The sequence below is a fragment of the Chiloscyllium punctatum genome, chromosome 8 (assembly GCF_047496795.1).
Source record: "Chiloscyllium punctatum isolate Juve2018m chromosome 8, sChiPun1.3, whole genome shotgun sequence".
In the NCBI taxonomy this organism is placed as follows: Eukaryota; Metazoa; Chordata; class Chondrichthyes; order Orectolobiformes; family Hemiscylliidae; genus Chiloscyllium; species Chiloscyllium punctatum.
Genome location: NC_092746.1, coordinates 53,736,821 through 53,762,688, shown reverse-complemented (window position 1 = coordinate 53,762,688; position 25,868 = coordinate 53,736,821). Strand labels below are relative to the sequence as shown.

Genomic DNA, 25,868 nt, shown 5'->3' with positions numbered 1-25,868 from the left:
AAAAGAAGTGGTTATGTTAACCTGTAGATCTGATAGTATTCTCTCTGGTCTTTTAGCATTGTAAAGGGGTGATGTTGGGATAGATGGTCTTTTGTATTTTACTATATGTTTCAAAATCTTCTCAATTATGTAATAACTTAGTTTATTCATTTTATCTTGGGTTAGTTCTGTATTTAAACTGCTGTTTTTATGCTTAGTATCTATATTGGTAGCTTCACCAGATTTGTTCCTCATTTTAACTGATACATAACACTGCTCCTGTTGTCCCATCTTTACTCTCTCATGAGCTAGCTTTGACCTCCTGGCTTGATGATGCTGATGAAAGAGATGCTCAGCAGTCAGATTACAATTTGTGATGATACACAGTTTTTATTGCTCCTTACAAATGCCTGTCATTTTGGATTGTAAATCTCTTCTTGGTCTCCCCCTAATTATTGTAGAATCTTCCAGCTCAACAGACCATTCAGTCTCCTGTGCCTGTGTTGGGCTGATCTGATTGTAACCTCCATATTCACATTGCTGACAATATTTCACCACCTTGCTTAACAAGAATCTATTCACCTCTGCCTTACAAATATTCAATGACTATTTCCATAAGCTTTTTTGAAGGAGAGTTTCAAAGAGTCTGGACCCTGTGAGAAGAAAAATTGCTTCATCTCTTAAATCGGCGACTGTCTTTATTTTTTAAAACAGTGACCTCCAGGACTTGATTCTCCAGTTTAACAAATGAATATCCCCTCCTCATGCAACCTGTCAAGAATCTTATGTTTCAAGCATGCCATTTATTCTTCTAATAAGAATAATTAAATCTTTCCTCACAGGACAACCTACCATTCCAGATTTTAGTCTGGTAAGCCTTCTCTGAATCATCTCCAATACATTTACATCCTCCCTTAAATTTGACGACCAGTACTGTACACTACTCAAGATATGGTCACATTGTAAAACTGAAACATAAACTCATTACTTTTGTAATCAATTCCTCTTGCAATAAAATTATTACATTTCATTAGCTTTCCTAGGTTGTATCTGTTTGCACCCTTTGTGTGATTCATGCACCAGATCTCTCGGCATCTGAGCTCTGCAATCTCTCACCAAATAGATTATACGCCGCTGCTTCATTCTTTCTGGCAAAAGGGTCCGTTTCACTTTTTCACATATTATGTGCCATCTGCCAAATTTCACTCATTTAACCAATATTTGCCTTTTGTAGCCTCCCTGTATTTTGATAGCTTGCTTTCCTACTAATCTTTGTGTCATCAGCAAATCTGGCAACCATACCTTCTATCCCTTCATTCAAGTCATTTATATAAACCAATGATGCACTAACCCCTGTAGTGCATCACTTGTTACATTTTGACAATTTGAACAAAACCCATTCATGTCTACTTGCTGCTTCTATGGAGTTTTCTCCCCTTATTGTCTTTACCCATTCATCAAAGTTACTACTGAATGAGATTCCAGTGCTCTTTCAGGCAGATCATAACTTGTTGCGTTAAAACACAACTTCTATAGTCCTTTTGCCAATTGACCTAAATCTAGGTCCTCTGGTTATCTAATTTCTGACTTCTGAAACAGTTTCTCCTTATTTACTTAGAGAGCACTTCAAAAATTTTGCATACCTTGTGAAATTGCCTTTTACCTTTTCTACTTGAAAAAGAGTCAGCTTCAGCTTCTCTAGCCTCTCCATGTAACCAGCATTCCAGTATGTCTCCTCTGTACCCCTTCCAGAACTTTAGCCTTCCTATCGTGTAGTGCCCATGCTGGCACACACTATTCCAGCTGAAACTGACAAATGATTTAACAATGGGTTTAGGATGGCTTCTTTGTGCTTAGTGCCTTTTATTTATTAAGCTAAGGATTTTATATTGTACTCATTAAGAGTAATGCCGGTCAGAGTTGGACTGAGTGATCAGTAAGTACCTTTTGATGTACATTTTGTGATCGTTTGAAATTTGACATTCTTCCATTTGTTCAGATGAGAGCAAGATAAAATATTTCAGCAATTTGTTTATTTTCACAGTCATATTCAAGTTTTGTAACATCCTATTAATCCGTTCTGCAACATTTGAAAATTTCTTTGCGATAATATTCAAGTCTGCATATTCCACTTCACATTCCATAACATTTTTATCATATAGATTTAATGGAGAGCGTCTTCATGATGAAAATGAGCTTTGTAAGGATTACAAAGGCAGAATTGGTAACAACAGGGTTAAGCAGGTGTTGCTATCATGTTGGTTTCTTCACTAGCTAATGAAGACAAAGTCTGCAGCCACTTTCTTTCCAGCTGAATCAGTGTGGGGCTGGTTTCTCAATTTGAATATCATTTCCTGATGAAGGTTTGAAGGTCTTTGCAAGGTTATCAGGGCTTGGATTGCTTGAGTCTTGTCTTGATTCAATGTCTGTGTCATTGCTTGTAATAAGTCACCAAGGAAAATGTCTGCACTGAGAATGTTCATAGGTAACTTATAACTCTAGGCTATGTGTTGTCAGTATTTGGTAATATTGTCAGTTATTATGGTTTCACTATCTCTGTTAATTATTATATTTCTCAAAAATTGAAAACTTTTATTTGAACTTAGAGAATATTCTCTAATATAATTCCCATACATGCAATCACTTCAAGATTAAAAAGGCTGTACATAGTTAAAGAGAAGACACATGTTTAAATATTATTTGTTTGGGATTGCAGTATCAGTCGAGCAGCAAATGAAGCTTTTGGCCTTGTCCAGTCATCCTGTCTTTCTTATTTGAAGGCTGCATTGTTCCTTAGTTGTAACTTTAAAATTCTACTTAATCATTATTTAAATATGTGTAGAAATACAGATTACTGGATACAGTAAACTTTTATTTGAATAACTCAAGTTTGGACAAAATCTTTCTTGTATTCCATCGGTGCTGTGTGAGTGCTTAAATTATTGTTTAAATGCTTTCACAGTGCTTGTTTGCATTTCTATTTCCCTCCCTCATTTCCATATTTATACAAATGATTCAAAATGGGCAATTTGGAATGCAATTATGGGGGAAGAAATGTATTGCAGAACTCCATGTGGAATCAGTAAAAATATGTTGATGTTTTGTCAATATTTGGAATGCTGATGAATATGAGCTTGAAAGTGAAATTAACTCTGCAAAAAGTTAAATTTATTACAAACCGATCCATACCAATCATAATTTGTAACTTTAATTCTACTAGTTGTTTTCAAAGTGACATCCAAAATCCTCAAGGGAGAAATTACTTAAAGATTTGAAGAAATCATCATACTGTCTATGCTTAATAGAGATTAAGATCTAATAAAATTAGGCAATAAATGCATTTGTACATATGTATCAGAGGGGATCTGTATCTGCAAGGTATGAGTGATCCCTATCCTTTGAATCATTAAGATTGTACATGGAGTAGAGGGAACTCAGGGACTCTGAGTGATCCAGCCGATCTTTTCTCTATTATTTCATTGATAATGCAATTTATGATTTTAAGTACAAATCTACATAGGTTATGCAGCAATGCAGCATGTTTTCAAAACTAAACAAAGCTTTCTGAGTAGAGATTGGATGTGGATAATTTCCATTATTTTCAAGGTTCTGTGTTATTACACTCAGCAGTGTCTTTCTGCTCTCGTGATTCCACTCATTACGTTTATCTCTAATGTTTTTTTGTTCTCTCTTTCCCAATCCCTTCTCTTTGAACATCTGAGTGACATACCTGAAGCTGCTTTTGCCAGACATTAAAGATCCTTCCGTTTGAGAAATGGGAGGTATAACTTTACTTGAACTCATGCGATGAATGTAACGTACTATCTGCTGTACTGCAAGGATTAGGATAACTTGGCATCCCTCAACATTAAAAGAATTTAGTCTGAACATAAAAGAACAGATTAGAGAGGACATGGAAGGAGCTGGAGGTGTGAGCCCAGATTCCAAATCTGGCCATCTTGGTTAGAGTGAACAATATTCTGAAGCTAAATGGAAGATTTTAAAATAAAGACAAGATTGAGAGAGAAGAAGGAAAAAAATTGTGATGGAACTGGGGGGAGAAAAGTAGAGTTAAATGAGTTTGTGTAATCTATTGATAGTCAGGTTTCTCGAGTCGGTCTCCAATCCATGAGAGTGATTTATAATTCTGTGAGGAGGACTTCCCTGCACGATGTGTCTTCTCTAAAGCTGTTGCTATGATTATTTTGTGGCTTTACTGGATCATTCAAAGGTACATTCAAAGAAAATCAATCCATATTGGCTTATTGATTGTGATTGCAACTTGTATGGCGGTTCAAAAATGTTTCACACAGGCAAGAGTTTAAATGGCATACACAATGAATTATGTCTGGTCTGCATATTAGATGTTTTCAGTAGTACCTTGTCAGAACAAAGAAAATTGCAGACTCTGGAAATCTGAAATAAAAACAGAGGATGCTGGAAATATTGAACAGCATCTATGCAGAGTAACCGACTCAAATGTCTTAGGTCAATAACCAGCTCTGATAAAAGGAAGCAAAAATAAATAAAAGGAAATGAAAAGGAGAATTAAAAAAAAACAGCTTTGATGAAAGGCATTAACCCGAACTGCAGTTTAATTTTCTTTCCAGAAGGCCTGCACGACTGAATGCTTTCAACATTTTCTGATTTGATTGTATTATTAGTGGTCAGAGCATTGTTGCTTATTCAAAATTGCTAAGGTGAATGATAACTATTTTCTACTGTTTGTAATTCCATTACAATTCCCTACTGTCCTTGTATTTTCCCCATTTCTTTAACTTTATTTAACACTTTCAATTTCAGTCCTGAATATTCAGTTCAGTTGTCTGAGTGCAAGAAAGTATAATTTGTATGCTAACTGCTTTTATCATTATAGCATAGTACCTAATTGAACACGTTATCATTTGTAACAAAAACCATTAACAAATCTAAAGTGCAGGATAATTATTTGAAACCAAACGTGATAATTAATGATTAAATGCAGAGGGGCAGTAGGTGTTTTGAAGTGATCTCTAAAACAATTTAATCTTGAAAATCTAACTTTGAAGAACTAATAATAGCAATACCCCAGCTACAAATTATGTAATGTTGGAAATACCTAACGTGCAAGTCATACAGGGAATTTCTCAGAAAGGCCATTTAGTTATCTTTCAAATCCTGCCCACTGAAAGTTTAATATAAAAAGATATTCAAGATTTTCTTCTCCTTTTCCTCTGCCTATTTTCTCCCCCCACACATCCTGCTTTTGAACATCTGCATCAAATATTGATGTAAAATTTCCCCAATTTATTTTGGAGATGGAGATGCTAATTAATCCTTATAAGTGATGTGCATAAATGTAGCATATTGACTAGAGGTTGGGTACACTGTTGAAGATCCGTTTCTCACTGAGCATTGAGTTTCAGGAAGTGCCTGCTGTACTTCCTAGCAGTTTTTGGAAGTCAACAGGATTTGTATTTGCTTAAATTGGCTTAGGAGTATTTTTCTGTTTTCAAAATTGCTTTTTCATACACTATAAGATACCCAGCTTAAGCATTAATTCAGAAAATGACCTCATTTTGGTTACTGATCTCAATGTATGGCGCGCATGACCTTGGAAAACCTCATCAGTGTTTTAAGTCTTCAGTCTGTATTTGTAAATGCCCTTGAGAGAGTTCATTTATTATCGCTATTCTTTGTGAAGAAATTTTTGTTTTTGATCCTAATTTAGGAGAAAATAACACCATATCTAAATCACAGCATTTATGCTGGCATGTGTTTCATCTGTGATGATGTTATGGCTTTAAGAGATATATTTTGTCCTTTTTTATGGAGAAAAGTTGAGACAGAGGTAAGGAGTGGTCTGTTCCCAGTCAATAAAGTCAACAGCTTGTGGGCCCTTGGGATTTTCTTTTTAAAGTTGGAACAATAGAAGCAGCATGAAAGGGTGGGGTCACACTTCCACAGAACCAAGGTTTTAGTTGAACTTTCTCTAGATGCTGGGTTCTTAAAAATGGATGTGGAACTGCTATTCCTATCTCTGTTACAGCAAAAAGCTTGAGTTATCTTCCTGCTGATAGAATTACATGTGAGACAATCCATTTCACTGAATTTACCTTTGCCAAGGGTGTGTTTATGTGATGTTACTATATTGGAACACTTGCTGTTTAGAAGTTATATAATCTGTTATTCTGTTAAGTTTTCCAATAGAGTTAAGTTATTCTAATTCTTTGTTCCCTTGTTTGTATTTTACCTGCAAAATAAGAATAAAGTGTGTTTTGCTTCACACCTGGTAATTTGTTCAATTTAATTCGTTGTTTCATTTTTCTTTGAATTGAATCTATAATACAATGCCTTACACTTGCCTTTTAAAAATAAGAAAAAGTTCGGGCCTAAGCTATTTTCTTAATATATTTTGAGGGGACTTAGTGTGGTCCATAACAAATGGTATTCATGAAAACTGTATTTTTGTTTAAACAGCACTGGTTGGACTGCACAAAACCTATCAAGAAACAAGTGAAAAGTAAGTATACATGATTGACTTGCAATTTAATTCGTTTTGATCTTGATGCTTATGTAATTGTTCTGTAGTGTTCACATGATCAGTTATTTTGCAATACTGTTAGGTTAAAAAAAGTGAATAATTATAATTGTTTTCTTTCCTCAGTTGGACCTTACAGTTTCTACTTCAGAATAAAATTCTATTCCTCTGAACCAAACAATCTTCGAGAAGAGTTTACACGGTAGGAATATATCATGTAGGATGTTAATTATAGCAAGTGCTTTCAAATTTTTGTTATTAATGAAGATTATTTTCGTTCTGAGGATTAGAATAATAGTTACAAGGCTGCATTTCATGCCTATCCATTATGACTGTGCAGGCATGAATAGCCAACTGTGTGAAATTGGAGTCATAGGAGGTCAGTCTGACAGGTTTCTTTTCTTGAACATGATTTGAGAGTCTTGGGTTTTTGACTACATTCCAGCAGATTTCACTTTTTCTGGGGACAGATCACCAATCATTCAATGTGATAAATTTGATTAACTAATTTACCATGGTGGGATTCGAGCTGACTGCTTCCCATTTGCTAGTTTGGTACCATAACCACTTGGCAACCATACCAATATGATGTCTGAAAAAGATGGAAATTTAAATTTTTGGATGTGAATGGATCCTCTAGCATGATAAAGGGCTTTTGCCCAAAAAGTTGATTCTCCTGCTTCTCAGATGCTGCTTGACCTGCTGTGCTTTTCTAGCACCATTCTCTTGACAATATTTTTCATTTGTTTCGTTTGTCTTTTAATACTAAAATGAAATGCATTTATGTATCTACACAATATTCCTGTCTTCCAGTTGCACTTCTCTTTCCTGTGTCTTTTCTGTTCTTTCCCTAGTTCTTGCCAACATTTCATTCCCTTTTTCTTACACTCTTCTCTTTGTTCATCACGTGCACAAGCTTTCTCCATTTGTCCTTCTGCATCCTTGTCCTGATCAATAAAAGCCAAACTGTCTAGTTTGAAATTTAATAAAGTTTGGACTGTTAACTGTCAATCATCAGTAATTCGTGCATTCTTCATAGCAATGTTTGTGCCAATCAGCACTGTCCTCCCAAATTTCATATCAAATTTCTTTTTCCTTTACTTTGGTAGTCCTTGCAAATGTGTAGATCGAAAGGGAATCAAAGGGTATGGTGTGAAATTAGGGACAGGATATTGAGTTGGATGGCCAGCTGTGATCACATTGAAGGCGAATCAAATTCAAAGAGGTGAATGGGTGTCTTCTGGTCCTATTTTCTATCTTCTTAACCTGACTGCAAAATGAAAATGTCTTTTTTTTCCAGCAGTACCTCAGTTAATTGCCTCAAAAATTAAAAAAAACTAATTACCTGAGGTATAACCAGAGATCAGTTAGAAACTGATTGCTGTTATGAGGGAATTTTGCAAATTGACAGGTATTTGGAAATTCACACAGCTGAAAAAAAACAGTCCAGCATGGATTGGCTGTCAAAAAAAATTTTAAAAAAAACAAAATTACAACTGTATTGTGAAAGATATAAAGCTTTCTCTAGATATTGATATAGACAGTTGATTTCAATAGACAAAATTTGATATGTGAATTAATGTATTGCAAATTGGCTTAAAGTATAGAGTTCCCAGATAGTTTCTGACATGAATGGCAAGCTCACCTCTACTGTGCATTTGTTTGAATCAGCTATGAATATAGCAATTCATTTGGCTTCTGATCTCATTAAAATATTGGCCCAAATACATAAATTGAGATGTGCATGACATAAAGGCAGCATTTGAACAGTTATGGCATCAGGTTTCTTTACTGAACAAGAATCACAAATAAATACAAATAAATAAATTTATTACAAATAATAGATTTTGGCTACACGTACATAATGGCCCTTTGACATATAACTTTACTAGTTAAAACTCTAGCCCCTGCGGTGTCAAACTTCCCTTGACACAGAGAGAGAGAGACCAAAAGTATGGTTATTTTGGGCAGACGGAGAGAGAGACTGGGCAGTTCAATTGCCCTTCTCACAGTCCTCATTGAGATGATCCTTATGGCTTGGTGGGACTTGATATTCCTCAATCTTCCTACTCCAAGTACTTTCAATTGCCAACATGAGGCCTAGTGCATTTGAATCACACTGACAAAGTCTCTGTGACTTACTGGTTAAGAGCCACTGCTGACACCAACTGATGACATGAAATAAACTAACTTATTTCAGGAATAAGGTGTGTGCCATGTAAAAGATGCACTGCGGTAACTAAACAAGGCCCTTCATCAATACCTCCCAAATCTGCAATATGTATCAACCCAGAAGCACAAGGTCAACAGATGTATGGGAACACCTGCATGTTCCTCTCCAAGCCACACATCATCTAGGAACTATATCGTGATTCTTTTACTGTTGCTGAGTCACAATCTAGGAACCATCACCTTAACGGAATTGAGGATGTTCTTATACCCTAAGAATTGCAACACTTAAAGCAACTCACCATCACCTTCTCCAGTACAGTTAAGGTAGGGAATAAATGCTGGCCTAGCCAGCAATGCTCACAGCCCATGAACAAATAAAAATAAAAATTGTCCTTGTGCATTCCTGCATTTGTAAATGGACTCATTTGATTGACCACTGAGCATCGTGATAGGTCTCTGGAATCACAGAGAAATACTGAAGCTTAAATCGTGTTACAAAATTTCTGCAGAATGTTTGGGAATCTGCTGCAATTTTGAGGGACAATTGAAACAGACAGAAAGGATTGAATCAAATGCTAAGTCTACCTGCATAAGTTATTTTCTGCAACCTGAGAGGTGTAACATGACAATCAGGAATTATTTTCTCCTGCTAAAAATAAGTTAATTTTTCTTTCCAAAATCACATTGTGTAAAACAGCAAATTGATTTGAAAAAGATCAAACTGAATAAATAATTCAGTGTGTGTTTCCTGTCCAAGATTTGAGTTCCGTCACTTGAAAATTCTTATAGCTGATCTCATAATAGAGACTACTGAATAAAAAGTCTGAACCTAGGAGAATATCTTACATTTCGTTTTTGTTTGATTGTAGCACCCTGTGCATGAGTACTATTGTTGATCCCAGCTATAGTTACCTTCTTTCAAAAGAACACACGCACACAGCTTCTAAATCTGGGGAGAAATATATAATACATCTACGCAGTGTTATCTGAAAAGCTATTTAGCCAAACAACAATTAAATTCAGGAAAAAGAAATAATGCACAAAATGTCCTAATTTAGCATCCAAAGCTAATGGCACTTTTTACACAAACTGGAGGAACTGAGTTGTCTTCCTGGATTGATATGACTAGCTGTAGTCACTTTTTCTGGGCAAAGTCAGACATCACATGACATCAGGTTATAATACAACTGATTTATATGAAGTCACAAACTTTTGGAGCACTGCTCAATTCATCAGGTCCTACCTAGTCCAACACCACCATCTCCACGCCATGGCTACTTTTCCTGGAGACAGTATGGTAAATTCCAAATTCTCCTTGTGGAACCTTGTATCTGTGGTGATCAGATCTTCCAATGTGTTTTAAAATCAGATTACATTTAGGGAAAAGGGAAAGAGCAAAGGCTGATGCTAATGTGGCAGGATTTCTCAGACTCTGAACAAATACAATGTGCTGTTTTTCATTTAAAACTGAATCATGTGCTCTCTCTCTGAAATTGTTGCAGACTTGGATTCTCAATACATGAATCCTGTATATTGAAAATGCAATGTTGAGATAGTAACTAGTGTCTTTTGGAAGTGTTTTTTCCCAAGAAGTTCAAAATGCATATGCAAATATCCAGTCAACGGTTTTCAAAATTAATATTTTAGATAATACTACTTCATAACTGAGAAACAAAAACTGCAACCAAACTTCTGCTTTCTGCAATAGTCATCAAGTGATTTTGATATCCAATTATAACACAATTTCCACATCCTTGGCCTCCAACATGTATTATATCAAGCTTCCGTTTTGAATTTTCTATTTTGGCGATCACAAATGATGGAGTATTTGTTGGGAAATAAAGTGCTCTCAAGTTTAGCAGATACATTTGGCTCAGCTACAACACTGGCAAGATGCACAATAGGCCCCTGTCCCTTTGCAGCCACCACAAACTAAGAACATGTACCTATGCATTTGTATAATTTGTATTTTCTTTACCATCTGTCTGTGACTTGTGAATTAGCCTGGCAATGGATAATGACTGATATTTTGGATATTATATTTAACTGTGCTATACCCTACATTGGGATGAGGTCAGAAGTGGCTGGAGTGGACTGGGAAAGGACTTTGGCAGAAAATGTCAATCGAAGAAAATGGCAGATTAGATTAGATTGGATTAGATTCCCTACAGTATGGAAACAGGCCCTTCGGCCCAACAAGTTCACACCGAACCTTGGAAGAGTAACCACCCAGACCCATTCCCTACCCTAAATTTACCCCTGACTAATGCACCTAACACTATGGGCAATTTCACATGGCCAATTTTTTTAGAATCCCTACAGTGTGGAAACAGGCCCTTTGGCCCAACAAGTCCACACGAACCATCCAAAGAGTAACCTACCCGATGTTTAAGAAAATACTTCAAGTCTCATGGCTAAGATACATCCCAGCGAGGAAAAAGGATTCTAGAAAGGAGATAAACTGATCATCATTATCCAGAGAAGTTAACAATTGTATATTTCCTCCTTAAATTTTAAATAATGTGGCAAAGATTAATGGTAAACCAGAAAATTGGGCAACTTCTAAAAGCTGACAAAAGAGGGACCAAGAAAATAATAGAGAGAAAAAATAAGCTGAGTGCAGACTACATAAAAATGATTAGTAAGAGCTTCTTTTAACAAAGAAGAAAGAAACAGAGACCAAAATGAACATCGGCCCCTGAGAGAATGAAGCTGGAGAAATAATAATGGGGAACTAGGAAATGACAGAGGAGCTGAATAAATACTATGTCATACTCTACATGGTAAAGGGCATTAATAGCATTCTAAAACATTTCCAAAAGGTGTTTGATAAAATATTGCTCATAAGATGAGGTATAGCAGTCACCCTACTGATTCTTCTGTATGGCTCCGAAACTTGGGCAATGTATATACACCACCTCAAAGCCCTTGAGTACCATTAGTACTGTTTGAGACAGATTCTCCGTATCACCTCGGAGGACAGGTGTGCTAACATCAATATCCTAGAAGGAGCCAATAGCACCAGCATCTAGGCTGTGGTCATCTGAAACCAACTCCACTGGGCAAGCTATGTGCTTATGTTGCTCATGTTCAAACTGCCAAAGCAGATCCTCTTCACCCAGCTCGACGAAGATGCTTGACAAAGGAAGAGTTTCAAAAACTCGCTGAAGACTTCCCTTAAGGAGTACAGTATAAATGTGAATGCATGGTGTTATGACACAGAGGTGAAGCCTTCTGTTAATAGAACATAGAACAGTACAGCACAGATCAGGCCCTTCAGCCCATGATGTTGTGCTGACCATTGATCCTCATGTAAGGTAAACCTAATGTACAAGCCCTTAAATTTCTGTAACCTTATGCATGTCCAGCAGTCTCTTAAATATCCTCAATGACCTCGCTTCCACAACTGCTGCTGGCAACAACACATTCCATGCTCTCATAACTCTCTGTGTAAAGAACCCGCCTCTGACATCCCCTCTATACTTTCTGCCAAACAGCTTAAAACTATGACCCGTGTTAACAATTTCTGCCCTGGGAAAAAGTCTCTGGCTATCAACTCTACCTATGTCTCTCATTATCTTGTACACCTCAGTTAGGTCCCCTCTCTTCCTTCTTTTTTCCAATGAAAATAGTCTGAGCTCAGTCAAACTCTCTTCGTAAGATAAGCCTTCCATTCCAGGCAGCATCCTGATAAACCTCCTCTGAACCCTCTCCAAAGCATCCACATCTTTCCTGTAATAGGGCGACCAGAACTGGACACAGTTTTCCAAGTGCAGTCTAACCAAAGTTTTATAGAGCTGCAACAAATTCTCACGGCTCTTAAACTCAATCCCCCTATTAATGAAAGCCAAAACACTATATGCTTTCTTAACAAACCTGTCCACTTGGATGGCAATTTTAAGGGATCTATGTACCTGTACACCAAGACCCCACTGTTCTTCCACACTGCCAAACCAAACACCCAGAAAAGCTTACCTCTTCTTGTATAATGTTAAAATATGAGTGACAGAGAACTCCCAGATTCCACAATTTAAAGAAAATAGCATCGATTTATTTTTTAGCTCTAGAAGTGAACATTAAACAACTATTCACAATTCTAAGCTCCCCCTTTCTCTTAACTACTTATTATCTGCCTCTACTCTATAACAATATGCTGTTCCAATAAGACACTTATTAAAATTACATCAACTTAATTTCAAAACCACACAACCACTGTCATCATTTGTGTCTTTTATCTTCAGCTGAAGATCTCCCTGAGTCGTCGTCTGTCTTTAATGTGAGTATGTTTCATATGAAAAGGTACCTTTGATAGATAGTGCTTCCTAATTTCTTGAAGAGCAAGATGTTAGTTCTCCATGTATTTGTCTTGACAGCAGTTGCTCTCTGACCAATTTTCAAAATGTCCTCATTCTTATATCCCCCCCACCCCAACATCGGATTGTTTCATTGGTTCAATGTTGGCAAAACAATAAATTTAAACTCAACTTGGGTTTTAGTATCTGGGGTGTAATTTAAACTAGTTAAAATCGAATTGTTGTCAAAACAGCAACCAAAACTCGGGTATCTGTTTCACAGCCAAATGTTACCTATTTTCAATCTTCCAGTACGTTCTGGGACTGCCATCTAGTCATATACACAGGTGCTTGTAATCTCTCAGTTCAGAACAGCATTCACTCTCTTAAAAGTACAATACACTCCTTTAACATCATTATAATGGGATACACACATTCAGAAGAAACCAACTTGCAGGTAACTCCTGCATGAAAGGGCACAACTCTTCAAGTATACCCATCAGACAAAGAGAATATGGGGATGGGATCTGTGAAAGGAATGCGAGAAATGTCAAGGCCAAGGACTAATTCCACTTCTTGGAAACCTCGACCAAATATGTGGTCAGAGGTGGAGCTCTAAGATCAGGCTCATCAGATTAGATGATTAGATTACTTACAGTGTGGAAACAGACCCTTCGGCCCAACAAATCCACACCGACCCGCCGAAGCGCAACCCACCCAGACCCAGTCCCCTATGTTTCCCCCTTCACTTAACACTACGGGCAATTTAGCATGGCCAATTCACCCGACCTGCACATTTTTGGATTATGGGAGGAAACCAGAGCACCCAGAGGAACTCCACGCAGACACGGGGAGAATGTGCTAACTGCACACAGACAGTCACCCGAGGCTGGAATCGGTCACCTGGGACCCTGTTGCTGTGAGGCTGCAGTGCTAACCACTGAGCCATCGTGCCATCCTAATGCAAGGCTATGCAAGGACCAGCCAGAATTCATGACCAGTCACACGAATGTCCTAGGCAGAAGTGAGTGCTGCAGATGCTGGAAATTAGAGTCAAGATTAGAGTGGTGCTGGAAAAGCACAGCAGGTCAGGCAGCCTCCGAGGAGCAGGAAAATCGATGTTCTGGGTAAAAGCCCTTCACCAGCAATGAGTGAGGACACAAATGTCCTAGGTGGGCAATGATACCTATTAGTGAATGATTACAGACGATGACTTTGTTAATCCCCTTTAGCATCTTATATGCCTCACTTAAATCTGCTCTCATTTTTCTACGCTCAAGTTCATAAAGGCCTAAACTGCTCAATCTTTCATCGTCAGACAAACCTTTCCCCTCTGGAATTAATCTAATGAATGTCCTTTGAACTGCCACTAATGACATTATATCCGCCCTTAAAGGACCAAAACTGTATATGCAGTACTCCAGATATGATCTCACCAATGCCTTGTACAATTGCAACAATACTTTCCTCCATTCTTTTAGCAATAAATGCCAAAATTTCCACTTCCCCTCCCCTGCATTCTAGCTTTCTGTGATTCATACGTGAGGACTCCCAGATCCTTCTGTACGGAAGCATTTTGAAGTTTCTTTCCATTTAGATAATTTGCCTTTTTATTCTTCTGGCCAAAATGGATAAACTCTCACTTAAAGACACTAAACTTCATCTGCCAAAGTTTGGTCCATTTACCTAACTGTCCATATACCTTTATAAATGTCTTATTTCTTCATTGCAACTTACTTTTCCAAGTATTTTAGTGACATCTCCAAATTTGTGTATAGTACATTTCTACCCCTGTGTCCATGGTATTAATGCAGATTCTACAGCTGAGGAACAAACCCTGTGGCAATCCTCTAGTTACAGCTTGCCAACCGGAAAAGGACCTATTTTTCCCGACTCTGTGCTTTCTGTTGGTTAGCCAATCTTCTATCCAACGAGGTAAAAACAATGACTGCAGATGCTGGAAACCAGATTCTGGATTAGTGGTGCTGGAAGAGCACAGCAGTTCAGGCAGCATCCAAGGAGCTTCGAAATCGCGTTTCAGGCAAAAGCCCTTCATCAGGAATAAAAAAGCTTCTATCCAAGCTTATGCATTACCGCTAACCCCATGTGGACTTACCTGTGTATTAACCTTTTATGCAACATGTTAATAAATACGTTCTGGACGTCCTGATATACTACATCTGCCCCCCTTATCCATTTATTACATCTTTGAAGAACTCTAGCAGATTAGTCCATGATTTAGCCTTCGTAAAACCATTCTGACTCTGATGGAATGCATTTTGACTTCCCAAATTCCCTGTTAGTACTTCATTAATAATGAATTCCAACAATTTTCTAATGACAACCATTAAACTAACTGGGCTATAGCTTAATAAAAGCAGGAATTGTGGATACTGGAGACCAGAAAGAAAAGTGAAGTGCTGGAGAAACTCAGCAGGTCTGTTAGCATGGGTGAAGAGATGAAAAATTAATGTTTCAATTCCAATGAACCTTCATCAGAATTGAAAGCAGCTGGGAATTGTGGTATTTAAATAGTTTCCTACTTTCTGCCTTTTTTTTGAATAAGGGCATTACATTAGCATTTTACCAATTTGCTTGAGTCTTTCCAGAATCCATGGACTTTAGGAATATTATGACCAATGTATCCAATATCTCTGCTGAAACTTGCTTTAAGACCCTGGGATGTAGGCCATCAGATCCTGGGATTTGCATGCCTTCAGTTCCAATAATTTGCTCAGTACTTCTCTAATGATGGCAATTGTTTTAAGTTCATCCTTTTCTATGACCCTTGTGTTTCCTGAAAAATCTCTACATCCTCTTCACAGTTCACCCTCCCATCCAGCTTTGTGTCAGCTGCAATTGGAGGTATTAACTGAATCAACTATTTCTCAACTAAATCATTAATGTACGGGAATATTGATATAGTGAAGTACTGATCCCTGCAGTACCCCACTCTGGCTGCCACTCGGAGAAAGACCTTGTTTATTCCTAACTTTTGCTTCCTGTCTATGAATGATTCATTTATGACAGACTCTGCATTTACTCACTACTATTGTTAGATAAGCTATACATCCCTGTTTTCTATCTCTTTTTTTTTTAAAATAGAGGGGTTACTTTAGCCACTCTCCAATCTGTAGGAACTATCCTGGAGTCTGTAGAATCTTGAAAGGTGACCACTAGAGCTTCCATTAGTTGAAGGGCCATTTCCTGAAGTAAACTGGGATGTAGATTATTGGGCATTGAGGATTTATCAGCCTTTTATTCTATAAGTTTCTGCAATGACATTTCCTACTAATACTGATTTCCTTCAGTTTCTGCCTCTTATTAGATGGTGTTGTCCCTAACATTTTTGGGATGTTATTTGTGTCATCCTTTGTGACGACAGAACCAAAGTATGTATTTAATTTGCTCTGAAAATGTGTTGCTGGAAAAGCGCAGCAGGTCAGGCAGCATCCAAGGAACAGGAGAATCGACGTTTCGGGCATAAACCCTTCTTCAGGCTTATGCCCGAAACGTCGATTCTCCTGTTCCTTGGATGCTGCCTGACCTGTTGCGCTTTTCCAGCAACACATTTTCAGCTCTGATCTCCAGCATCTGCAGTCCTCACTTTCTCCTATGTGTTTAATTTGTCTGCCATCTGTCATTTTATGCTATAAGACATCATATTTCTGACTGTAAGACATTTGTCTTAACTAATCTATTTTTCTTCATGTGCCTATAGAATAAAAATTAAGGAGTCTTGCTAAAACTGTGCAAGGCACTAGTCAGACCACACCTGGAATACTGTGAACAGTTTAGTCAGCTTATCTGAGGAAAGATTGATATTGGAGGCAATCTAGAGAATATTTGCTAGTTTGATCCCAGGTAGTCTGAGGAGTAGAGGATGAGTAGGTTGAGCTTGTACTTTTGGTGTTTACAAGAGTGAAAGGAAATCTTTTTGAAATATGTAAGATTCTTAGGGGCTTGACAGTGTAGATGTGGAGAGGTGGTTTCTCCCTAGTATAGGACCTGAGAGTACAATCTCAGAATTAGGGATTGCCCATTCAAGACACACGAGGAATCTCTTCTCTCAGAAAGTTGTGAATCTGCAGAGGGCTATTGAAGCAGAGTTGTTAATTCTGTTCAAGGCTGAGATAACAGATTTTTGATCATTAAGAGAATTAGGGGTTCGTGTATTGAGGCAAGAAAGTTAAGTGGAGGTTTACCAGATCAGCCATAATCTCCTTGAATGGCAGAATGGATGGAATGATCTATTTCTGCTCTTGTGGTCTTATTAAGACATCTCCAGACTCTTTTCAGTCAGGACTGGTAATTTAAGCGAAGATGGTGGTGTAATTGGAACACTTGAATGTGAATTCAGATGGCAAAAGGTGGAATCTAAATTCATCTAATAATTCTGCAACTGCAGAATGGTTTCTGCAATGATGACCAAGACTTATTGTTATTAAAACCCATCCAGTTCAATCATGTTCTTTAGAAATGGAAATATGCCATCCTTACCTGCTGTGAAACTCTGGGTCAGATATGTAGATGATACCTTTGTAATCATTAAAAATACAGAAATAGAGAACACACACCGGATCATCAACGCCACACTCACAGGAATCCGATTCATGAGAGAGGAAGAAAAGGACAACGAACTCCCACTCCTAGACTTGATGGTACAGAGAACACCGAATGGAGAATTCACCACAAAGGTATACAGGAAAGCCACACACACAGACTAAGTTCTAAACTACGAAAGCAACCACCCCAACACACACAAAAGAAGTTGCATCAAGACACTGTTCAAAAGGGCCACAACACACTGCAGTACACCAGAACTGCAAAAAGAGAAAGAAGAACACCTATACAATATATTCGCCAAAAACGGATACCCACGCAATTTCATCAACAGATGCCTAAGGGAAAGACAACAGAATGAGGACATGCCACAACCCAAAGTACTAGCCACACTACCATACATCAAAAACATTTCTGAACTGACAGCCAGACTACTGCAACCACTAGGACTCATAACAGCACACAAACCAACAGCCACTCTCAGACAACAACTCACCAGGACGAAGAACCCAATACCCAGCATGAGCAAAACCAAAGTAGTGTACAAAATCCCATGCAAGACCTGCATAAAACACTACATATGACAAACAGGAAGACAGCTAATGGCCCGCATCCATGAACACCAACTAGCCACGAAACGACATGACCAGCTATCCTTAGTAGCCACACACTCAGATGACAAGCAACATGAGTTCGACTGGGACAACACGACTATTATAGGACAAGCCAAACAGAGAACAGCCAGGGAATTCCTACAGGCATGGCACTCATCCACAGATTCAATCAATAAGCACATCGACCTGGACCCAATATACCGGCCACTACAGCGGACAGCTGGAACTGACAACCGGAAGCGGCAGGTACAAATCACTATAAATACCAGAGGAAACATCACGGAAGCGCTTCACAGGAGGCTCCCAAGCACTGAGGATGTCACCTCGACAGGGGACGAAACGTTTGCAAGACAAATTCCCAGCTCGGTGAACAGAACCACAACATCCTTTCTTTAAAAAAAAATCACAGTTCAAGAATATTGCTGCTATGCAGTAGAGACTCTGGTAGTTTTTTCTATTCAAAGCATGTTGCTGTCAGTCAAAAAAGGATTTCTACACAATTGAGAAACATTGTGTATGGATTGAAGTGCCAGTGTGAGGCCAGTTGAGTAGGCCATACAATTCAGTGATTGACTCAAACAACATGCTTCTTAGGCTGATCATATTGGACAGAGTACACAAGCCTGTATTCAAAGAACCTGCACCTGTGGAAGCATAAACAAAACTATTGTTGTTATTTTGCAATTGGGCAGCAGTTGCTGAACAATGGAGTTTGCAAATAGTTACACTAATGAGCAGTTTAAAATAACGAGTAGTCATAACTTGGCTTATTCATTTATCTGGTTTCTACTCTCTGCAAACTTAAGGAAATATTTTCAAGTCTTTCACCTCTTTTGAATTACTTGGGAGCTTGGGGAGCCAGTAGTTCTCTGTTACATTCTCCATGACGTCACTTCAGCTGATCAGAATCTATTTGCCAACCAGTCAGCATCCTTTTACTCATGGTACAAAAGTTTGTAATGCGTGGAAATTTGGTATTTTTCATATGCCCTGGAGAGTGCAAGATGAAAAGCTTTGGTAAAGACTCTTTTTCAGCTTAATTTCTGTGCTACCAAACAATAAAGTGAATTACCTGTTGAAGAGCATTGTTTGCTCTTTAAATCAAACTGAGCCTTAAATTGATTAAAGTCTCCAGCTTCACCTTTGCACTTGGACAGGCTATAAATTGCTTGAGCTTTATTGTTGTAAGGTACTTCATCATTTGAGCCCGTTGGTTAGATTCTGCCTTGTAATTACTCCCACGTATCTATTATATTCTAACACACTGGTTGGTATAATCTCCAGTAATGATATGAATTACTGGAAATGCACAGCAGGTCAGACAGTAAAGTCAGTTTTGTTGTTTCATTGAATTTTCTATTCATATTTCATACTTCTACCACTTGTATACCTAAATGATTATGATCTCAGTTTGAACCTGTACATATTTGATATTATGTGTTTAGTTTTCAGGTTTAAGCTGCATAATATCGAACATGTATGTTGTGATTCCTAAGTAAGAAAGTGCAAGTGTTGTACCAGTAATACTGTTAAGGGTTGCAAAAAAATAAATTATATTTTTCAATCTATTCTTCCTTTTTGCAGATATCTCTTTGTGTTGCAACTTAGACAAGATATTCTTTGTGGCAAGTAAGTTAATGTCAAGCAACTAAGTGCCGAAGATGTTTATCTTTCAAAAATATATAATAATGTGCTTGTCTGATTCTGTACCATTTTGTAATGATTAAATTAGATTCCCTTCAGTATGGAAACAGGCCCTTTGGCCCAACAAATCCACACCAACCCTCTGACGAGTAACCCACCCTATATTTACCCCTGACTAATGCACCTAACACTATGGGCAATTTAGTATGGCCAATTCACCTGAACAACACATCTTTGGATTGTGGGAGGAAACCGGAGCACACAGAGGAAACCCATGCAGACATAGAAAGTCGCCTGAGGCAGGAATCGAACCTCCGTCCCTGGTGCTATGAGGCAGCAGTGGTAACCACTGAACCACCGTGCTGCCCTAAGTGGCTGATGAAAGATCTGAGTGATTTTAATTCCACTGAACTGAATTGATTAATATTATAATATGCCTGCTGACTCTTTTTTTTTGCTGTGGGAGTGCATTGATTAGAGAAAATATTCAATATAGCTTACTTGGAACAAGTGAACAACCAGTGTGAATTCCTAATTGTACTTTAGCTCACTACGTATTGTTTTTTTTTGCAGATTGAAATGTCCTTATGATATTGGTGTAGAATTGGCTGCTTATTGTCTTCAAGGTAAATGAAGAATCGCTTTTCAAAATTTAAGTTAAACTCTTTGTGCTGTCAATTCTATGAAGTTCTTTGTAAGATTTGCATTAATCCTCTTTTTTTTAATTCACCAGATAATCTTTAGCAGTTTTACTAAAATTGTTTTGAAATAATGAAATTGCTGCTGATTGATAGTTTAAAGGCACAACAAATATTGTGAAAACCCATGGTTAAAAGTCACCTAATCTACTGGGATTTGCAGTCTATAATGTCCAGTTAATATCTGATATTTTTAGTACAATTTGATCCCATTATATAATGGACGTAAAATTAAAGGAGCTGTTGTTTCGAGCAAGGCATGGAACTGTTAGTCTTCATTCCAACATATGGTGCAGTTTCTTACACCATTTGTGATTGGTAGGCATCCAGCAACAGTCTCTCCACAGCTAGTTTGGCTTGTGCCGCATGACACAGGCTCCATCAAGATTGTTTTGTTTCTACATTGATAAATCGGTTCAGCTGGCTAGTAGCTATGAATCTGAAGATTCTTTTATATCCTTAACTTTAACGCCCTCTGTCATAATATCTGATGACTTATGGTTGGGTGAGGTCAGTGCCATTAAAATGGCATTTTGGCATTTGCAGATATTTTATTATCAATCTGTTCAGAAATGTTATTACATTTCTCAGCAGGTGAGACTTGAACCTGGGCTCCCTGGCTCAGAAGTAGAGACACTACCACTATGCCACAAGAGCTCTAAATTTATAACCAACCTATTTGGATAAGTTCTGACACACTTCCAGGGTAGATGGGACTTGAACCCAGATCTGTGCTGACTGTAAGGGTTTATCTATCCAACAGTGATAGATGGACTACTGGAGAATCTTAACAATGTAATGCACGCCTCACATGTTAGATAATAGCAGTAGGTGCAATTAGAGTCATAAAGGTGTATAGCATGGAAACAGACCCTTCGGTCTAATGTGTCCATGCTAACCAGATATCCCAACACAATCTAGTCCCCCCAGCCCATATCCTTCCAAACCCTTCCTATTCCTATACCCATCCAAATGCCTTTTAAATGTTACAATTGGACTAGCCTCCACCACTTCCTCTGGCAGCTCATTCCATACATGCACCACCCTCTACGTGAAAACATTGCCCCTTAGGTCTATTTTATATTTTTCCCTCTCACCCTAAACCTATGCCGTCTAGTTCTGGACTCCCCCACCTCAGGGAAGAGACTTTGTCTATTTATCTTATCCATGCTCCTCATGACTTTATAAACCTTAACCTCCAATACTTCAGGGAAAACAGCCCTAGCCTATTCAACCTCTCCCTATAACTCAAATCCTCCAACCCTGCAACATCCTTGTAAATCTTTTCTGAACCCTTTCAAGTTTCAGAACATCCTTCCGAAACGTAGGAGACCAGAATTGCACGCAATATTCCAAAAGTGGCCTAACCAATGTCCTGTACAGCTGCAACATGACCTCCCAACTCCTGTACTCAGTACTCTGAGCAATAAAGGAAAGATACCAAGCGTCGCCTTCACTATCCTATCTACCTGCAACTCCACTTTCCAGGAGCTATGAACCTGCACTCCAAGGTCTCTTTGTTCAGCAACACTCCCTAGGACCTTACCATTAAGCATATAAGTCCTGCTAAGATTTGCTTTCCCAAAATGAAAATGTATCTAAATTTAACTCCATCTGTCACATCTCAGCCCATTGGCCCATCTGATCAAGATACCATTGTAATCTGAGGTAACCTTCTTTGTTGTCCACTCCACCTCCAATTTTGGTGTCATCTGCAAACTTACTGACTATACCTCTTATGCTCACATCTAAATAATTTATATAAATGATGAAAAGTATTGGACACAGCACCAATCCTTGTAGCTCTCCACTGGTCACAGGCCTCCAGTCTGAAAAACAACCCTCCACCACCACCCTCTGTCTTCTACCTTTGAGCCAGTTAACGTTAACTAGTTAAGATTAATTGTCACTGTCATGAGTGTCTTCATCATGCACCTCATGCAAGATTAACTGCTTTACCTAAAGACTGTGACATCATCAGTTTGGATGGGGCTGCTGCAACTTCCACTTCAACCCCCATAATCTTCATATAACATCTCCCCCAAGTGCTTTGCTACTTAGTTAACAAATGTGCATTCTATATCTACTTCTAAATTTTAATCTAAGAATCTCCCCACTAGTCTCAGACTTAATACTTCTGGACAGTCTGGAGGCTGCACAATTCTTCCAGAGTACATTTCCTTCTAATTTGGAAGATTGGTAGGCCTTTAGTTTAAGGACTATTGACCTTGATTCTGATTCTCCTTGAATGATTCTCAGGAAGATCTTTTATCTGTTGAATGTTCTTCATTGAGGATGCCAATCTTGCTGAACCCATTACTGTAAATATAGGACCTTGTAATTTCCTTCACAGGTGAACCCTTCACTACTATCTCAGATGGTTTTCCTTTATCTGAGAGATCTTAACCTTATCAAGGTTCATCATGGAAGGTGACTGTTCAGGAGTCTGCGACTGCATTTTTGTGGATAGAAAATTTGCGTTTTTGATTTGAACAGGTTTTCTCTTTATACAGTATCAACATTAGCCTGATGTCTGGATAACTAGTTTAGAGACATTACCACTATTCAAATATGTACCGACACATCTGTATTAAATACATCGTCTAACCCCGAATAACTATTCAACAGATCACATGCTTAACTTACACCTGCCAACTACACCTCCCCCAGACCACTTATACCCCCAAGACCCTGACACAGCACCTCTTTCCCCTTCCTACATAAGGTGGTTCTCCTTGGATAATCTAGCCTAACATTGCTACATGCCAGGATTCACCTAAAGGAAGAGTTAGTAAAAATGAAACAAAAATGTAGCTGTTCAAAATGAAATTGAAGCCTCAAATCTGAAGAAGAGCCCTAATCTTAAAAAAAAGTAATTCTGATCCTTGCAGAGTAAGAAGATGGACACAATGTTCTGACAATGGTGTACTTTTGCTAACAAGAATCAAGACTAGTATACAGTAACTATTTGTGAATAATCATCAGAATGTCTCCTGTATCAACAAGGTGTGCATTTATTTTCCTTGACATTCTTTTCAGGTGCTGACTAAGTACTCTGTCAGGCTGTTATAACAAAGGCACCTTTGAAGGCTGCTGCTGCCATTGGATAGTCACCTGTGCCTTTGGTGAGGCTTTTCTTCCCATGGCCTTTACCAATTTTGTTGTTTTCTCATGAAGCAGCATTAAAGGATAGTGGAAAGTCTGCTTTATGCCAAGCTCATTTTAGAGTGTGCAGTTTTGTTTTCTCCACTAATTACCTGTAGAAGATGGCATGCGTATTGTTAGATCTAGCAGAAATATTCTCTAACCCAGACCACCCGATTGCCTCCCAGAATTCAGTTGACAAATCATACAGATGTTAATGTGGGATTTTTTTTGATAGTTCATTATTTCTTCAATCATTATTATTTAAATGAAAAGCTAATCAGCTCTGAATGTAGAGAATGATATCATTTTTGCATTGCAGGATGGTGATTGTTTTGCTGTAGTAGTACTGTTAACAGCTCTAAAATTGTTCAGTTTACTCTCTTCCTTTCCTGTCTCGCAATTACGTTTAAACGTCAGTGTTTGACATGGGCATTTTGCCAACAGTTTTTTTCATCTGCCAGCTGTGTAGACACAAATAATCAGTGTCGACAGGTGTTTTCAATTTAAATCTCTTCGCAAACCTTCTGACTGCATCTAGAATATACTGTCTTTAGTCATGTTTTTCTAATGAGGTACTCTTACTTTTTAAAAAAAAATCCACCAGCTAATTTAATTTACTGTCACAGGGAACTCTAATGTAGATCTTGAGTGTCTGTTGTTACAATTCATGCCAGCTGTTAAGCTGGTTCAGTCTCCATCGAAGGTAGTGAGAGATATTAAGTGTTTGTTTTATTGCTACCTGAAGGAAATGTGAAAGAGAGGGATAGCTTTGATTTCAGTTCGCACAGAAACCGAAAACAAAGCTAATTTTAGGACTTTCTGAAACTTGTCAGTCCAAATTTGGGTGATATCTATGTTCTGTTGGTCTATGGGCTACTTTGTTATCAGAGGAATTGTAAACTTTTGTGGCAGACTTGTCTTTAATCACTGGTTTTTGACTTATCTCTCAGATCTCAGTTTGGTGAAACTTGATATCGCACTCGGTCAAATACTGCCTAGTGTCAAGGGCAGTTACTTCAGCCCTATAGGTCAGATCTTGTCAAGGCTCATCATTATTGTTGTGCCCATACATGCAGCTGCTTTCGAATGCTTCAGGGAAATAATCAAATTGGCAATGCACTGCTCTTTATGTTAGTGAGAGCCTTAAGAAGGTACAGGGTAAGATTGTGTACTTTTGTATTAATATGCTGGACCTCATGTGATTGAGAAGGGGAATTGTTGTGAAGCTTTATTCTTGTTTTTTTTCAGTTTTTGTAATGTGACACTCTTAAATTCTGTTCAATAATGCTCCTTTGAAACACCCTGAACTATTTCACTGCAAGCAAGGTGTTTTATAAATGCAGTTTGTTGAATAAGGAATGTGCTTATCTCTAAGGTTAAAGATTGTGATAGTGTATGTTGCTGATGACACGTGGAAGTAATGAATGCTCAGTTTTAGCCCTTGAGTATATACGGCTTGGATTGTCAAGATATTGACTCATTTCCAAGGAAAGACAGCCCACGTTCGGTCTGAGGCTAAACTTAAAAAAAAATTGACTATACAGCAATAGCCAAAAACTGAAATGTGGCCTTCAGCTTACTTAAATCTTTCCAGTGATTTGGAAGCATTTGACCCTGTGGAATTGAAATGAAAAAGCATTTCCCATGATGCTAAACTGTCTGATTTGAAAGAGAAATATTGCCCTGGTAACTGGTTCTCTTCAGGTATGTGTTAACATTCATGTAAATCTTTGGTCTATACAGTGCTCAGCCTGTTGACCAGTTTGATGTCGCACTGTATCTAGGAGGAATTATTTTTGGTTTGTTATAAATTGGAAAACCGGTGTGATCTATCCATATTATTTCTCTTATTCATTCACGAGATGTCAGTGGTGTTGGTTATGACAATATAATTGGCCTAAAGGAGGTGGTGGTGACCTGCATCAGTCCATGCCATGTAAATGCGGCACAGCGGCTCAGTGGTTGGCACTGCTGACTCCCAGCACCATGGACCCAAGTTCGATTCCAGCTTTGGGCGACTGTGCGGAGTTTGCACATTCTCCCCGTGTCTGTGTGGGTTTCCTCCCACAATCCAAAGATGTGCAGGTTAGGTGAATTGGTCATGTTAGGTCATCCATAGTTTCAGGGATGTGCAGGCTAGGTGCATTAGTCAGGGGTAAATGTGGAGTAATAGGGGAATGGGTCTATGTGGGATGCTCTTAGGAGGGTCGGTGTAGACTTGTTGGGCTGAAGGGCCTGC

The 25,868-nt window shown here is 38.2% G+C and overlaps 1 protein-coding gene across 2 annotated transcripts in view; it reads left to right on the top strand.

The window, feature by feature from the left end:
* Positions 1-25,868, top strand: part of LOC140480568 (band 4.1-like protein 4B) — a 380,420-nt gene that overhangs the window by 161,525 nt on the left and 193,027 nt on the right. For both annotated transcript variants that reach the window (XM_072575571.1, XM_072575572.1), the window contains exons 3-6: positions 6,439-6,481; positions 6,626-6,701; positions 19,725-19,769; positions 20,358-20,410. In XM_072575571.1, coding sequence (XP_072431672.1) covers positions 6,439-6,481; positions 6,626-6,701; positions 19,725-19,769; positions 20,358-20,410 — 217 coding nt within the window. The remainder of the gene's footprint in view (positions 1-6,438; positions 6,482-6,625; positions 6,702-19,724; positions 19,770-20,357; positions 20,411-25,868) is intronic.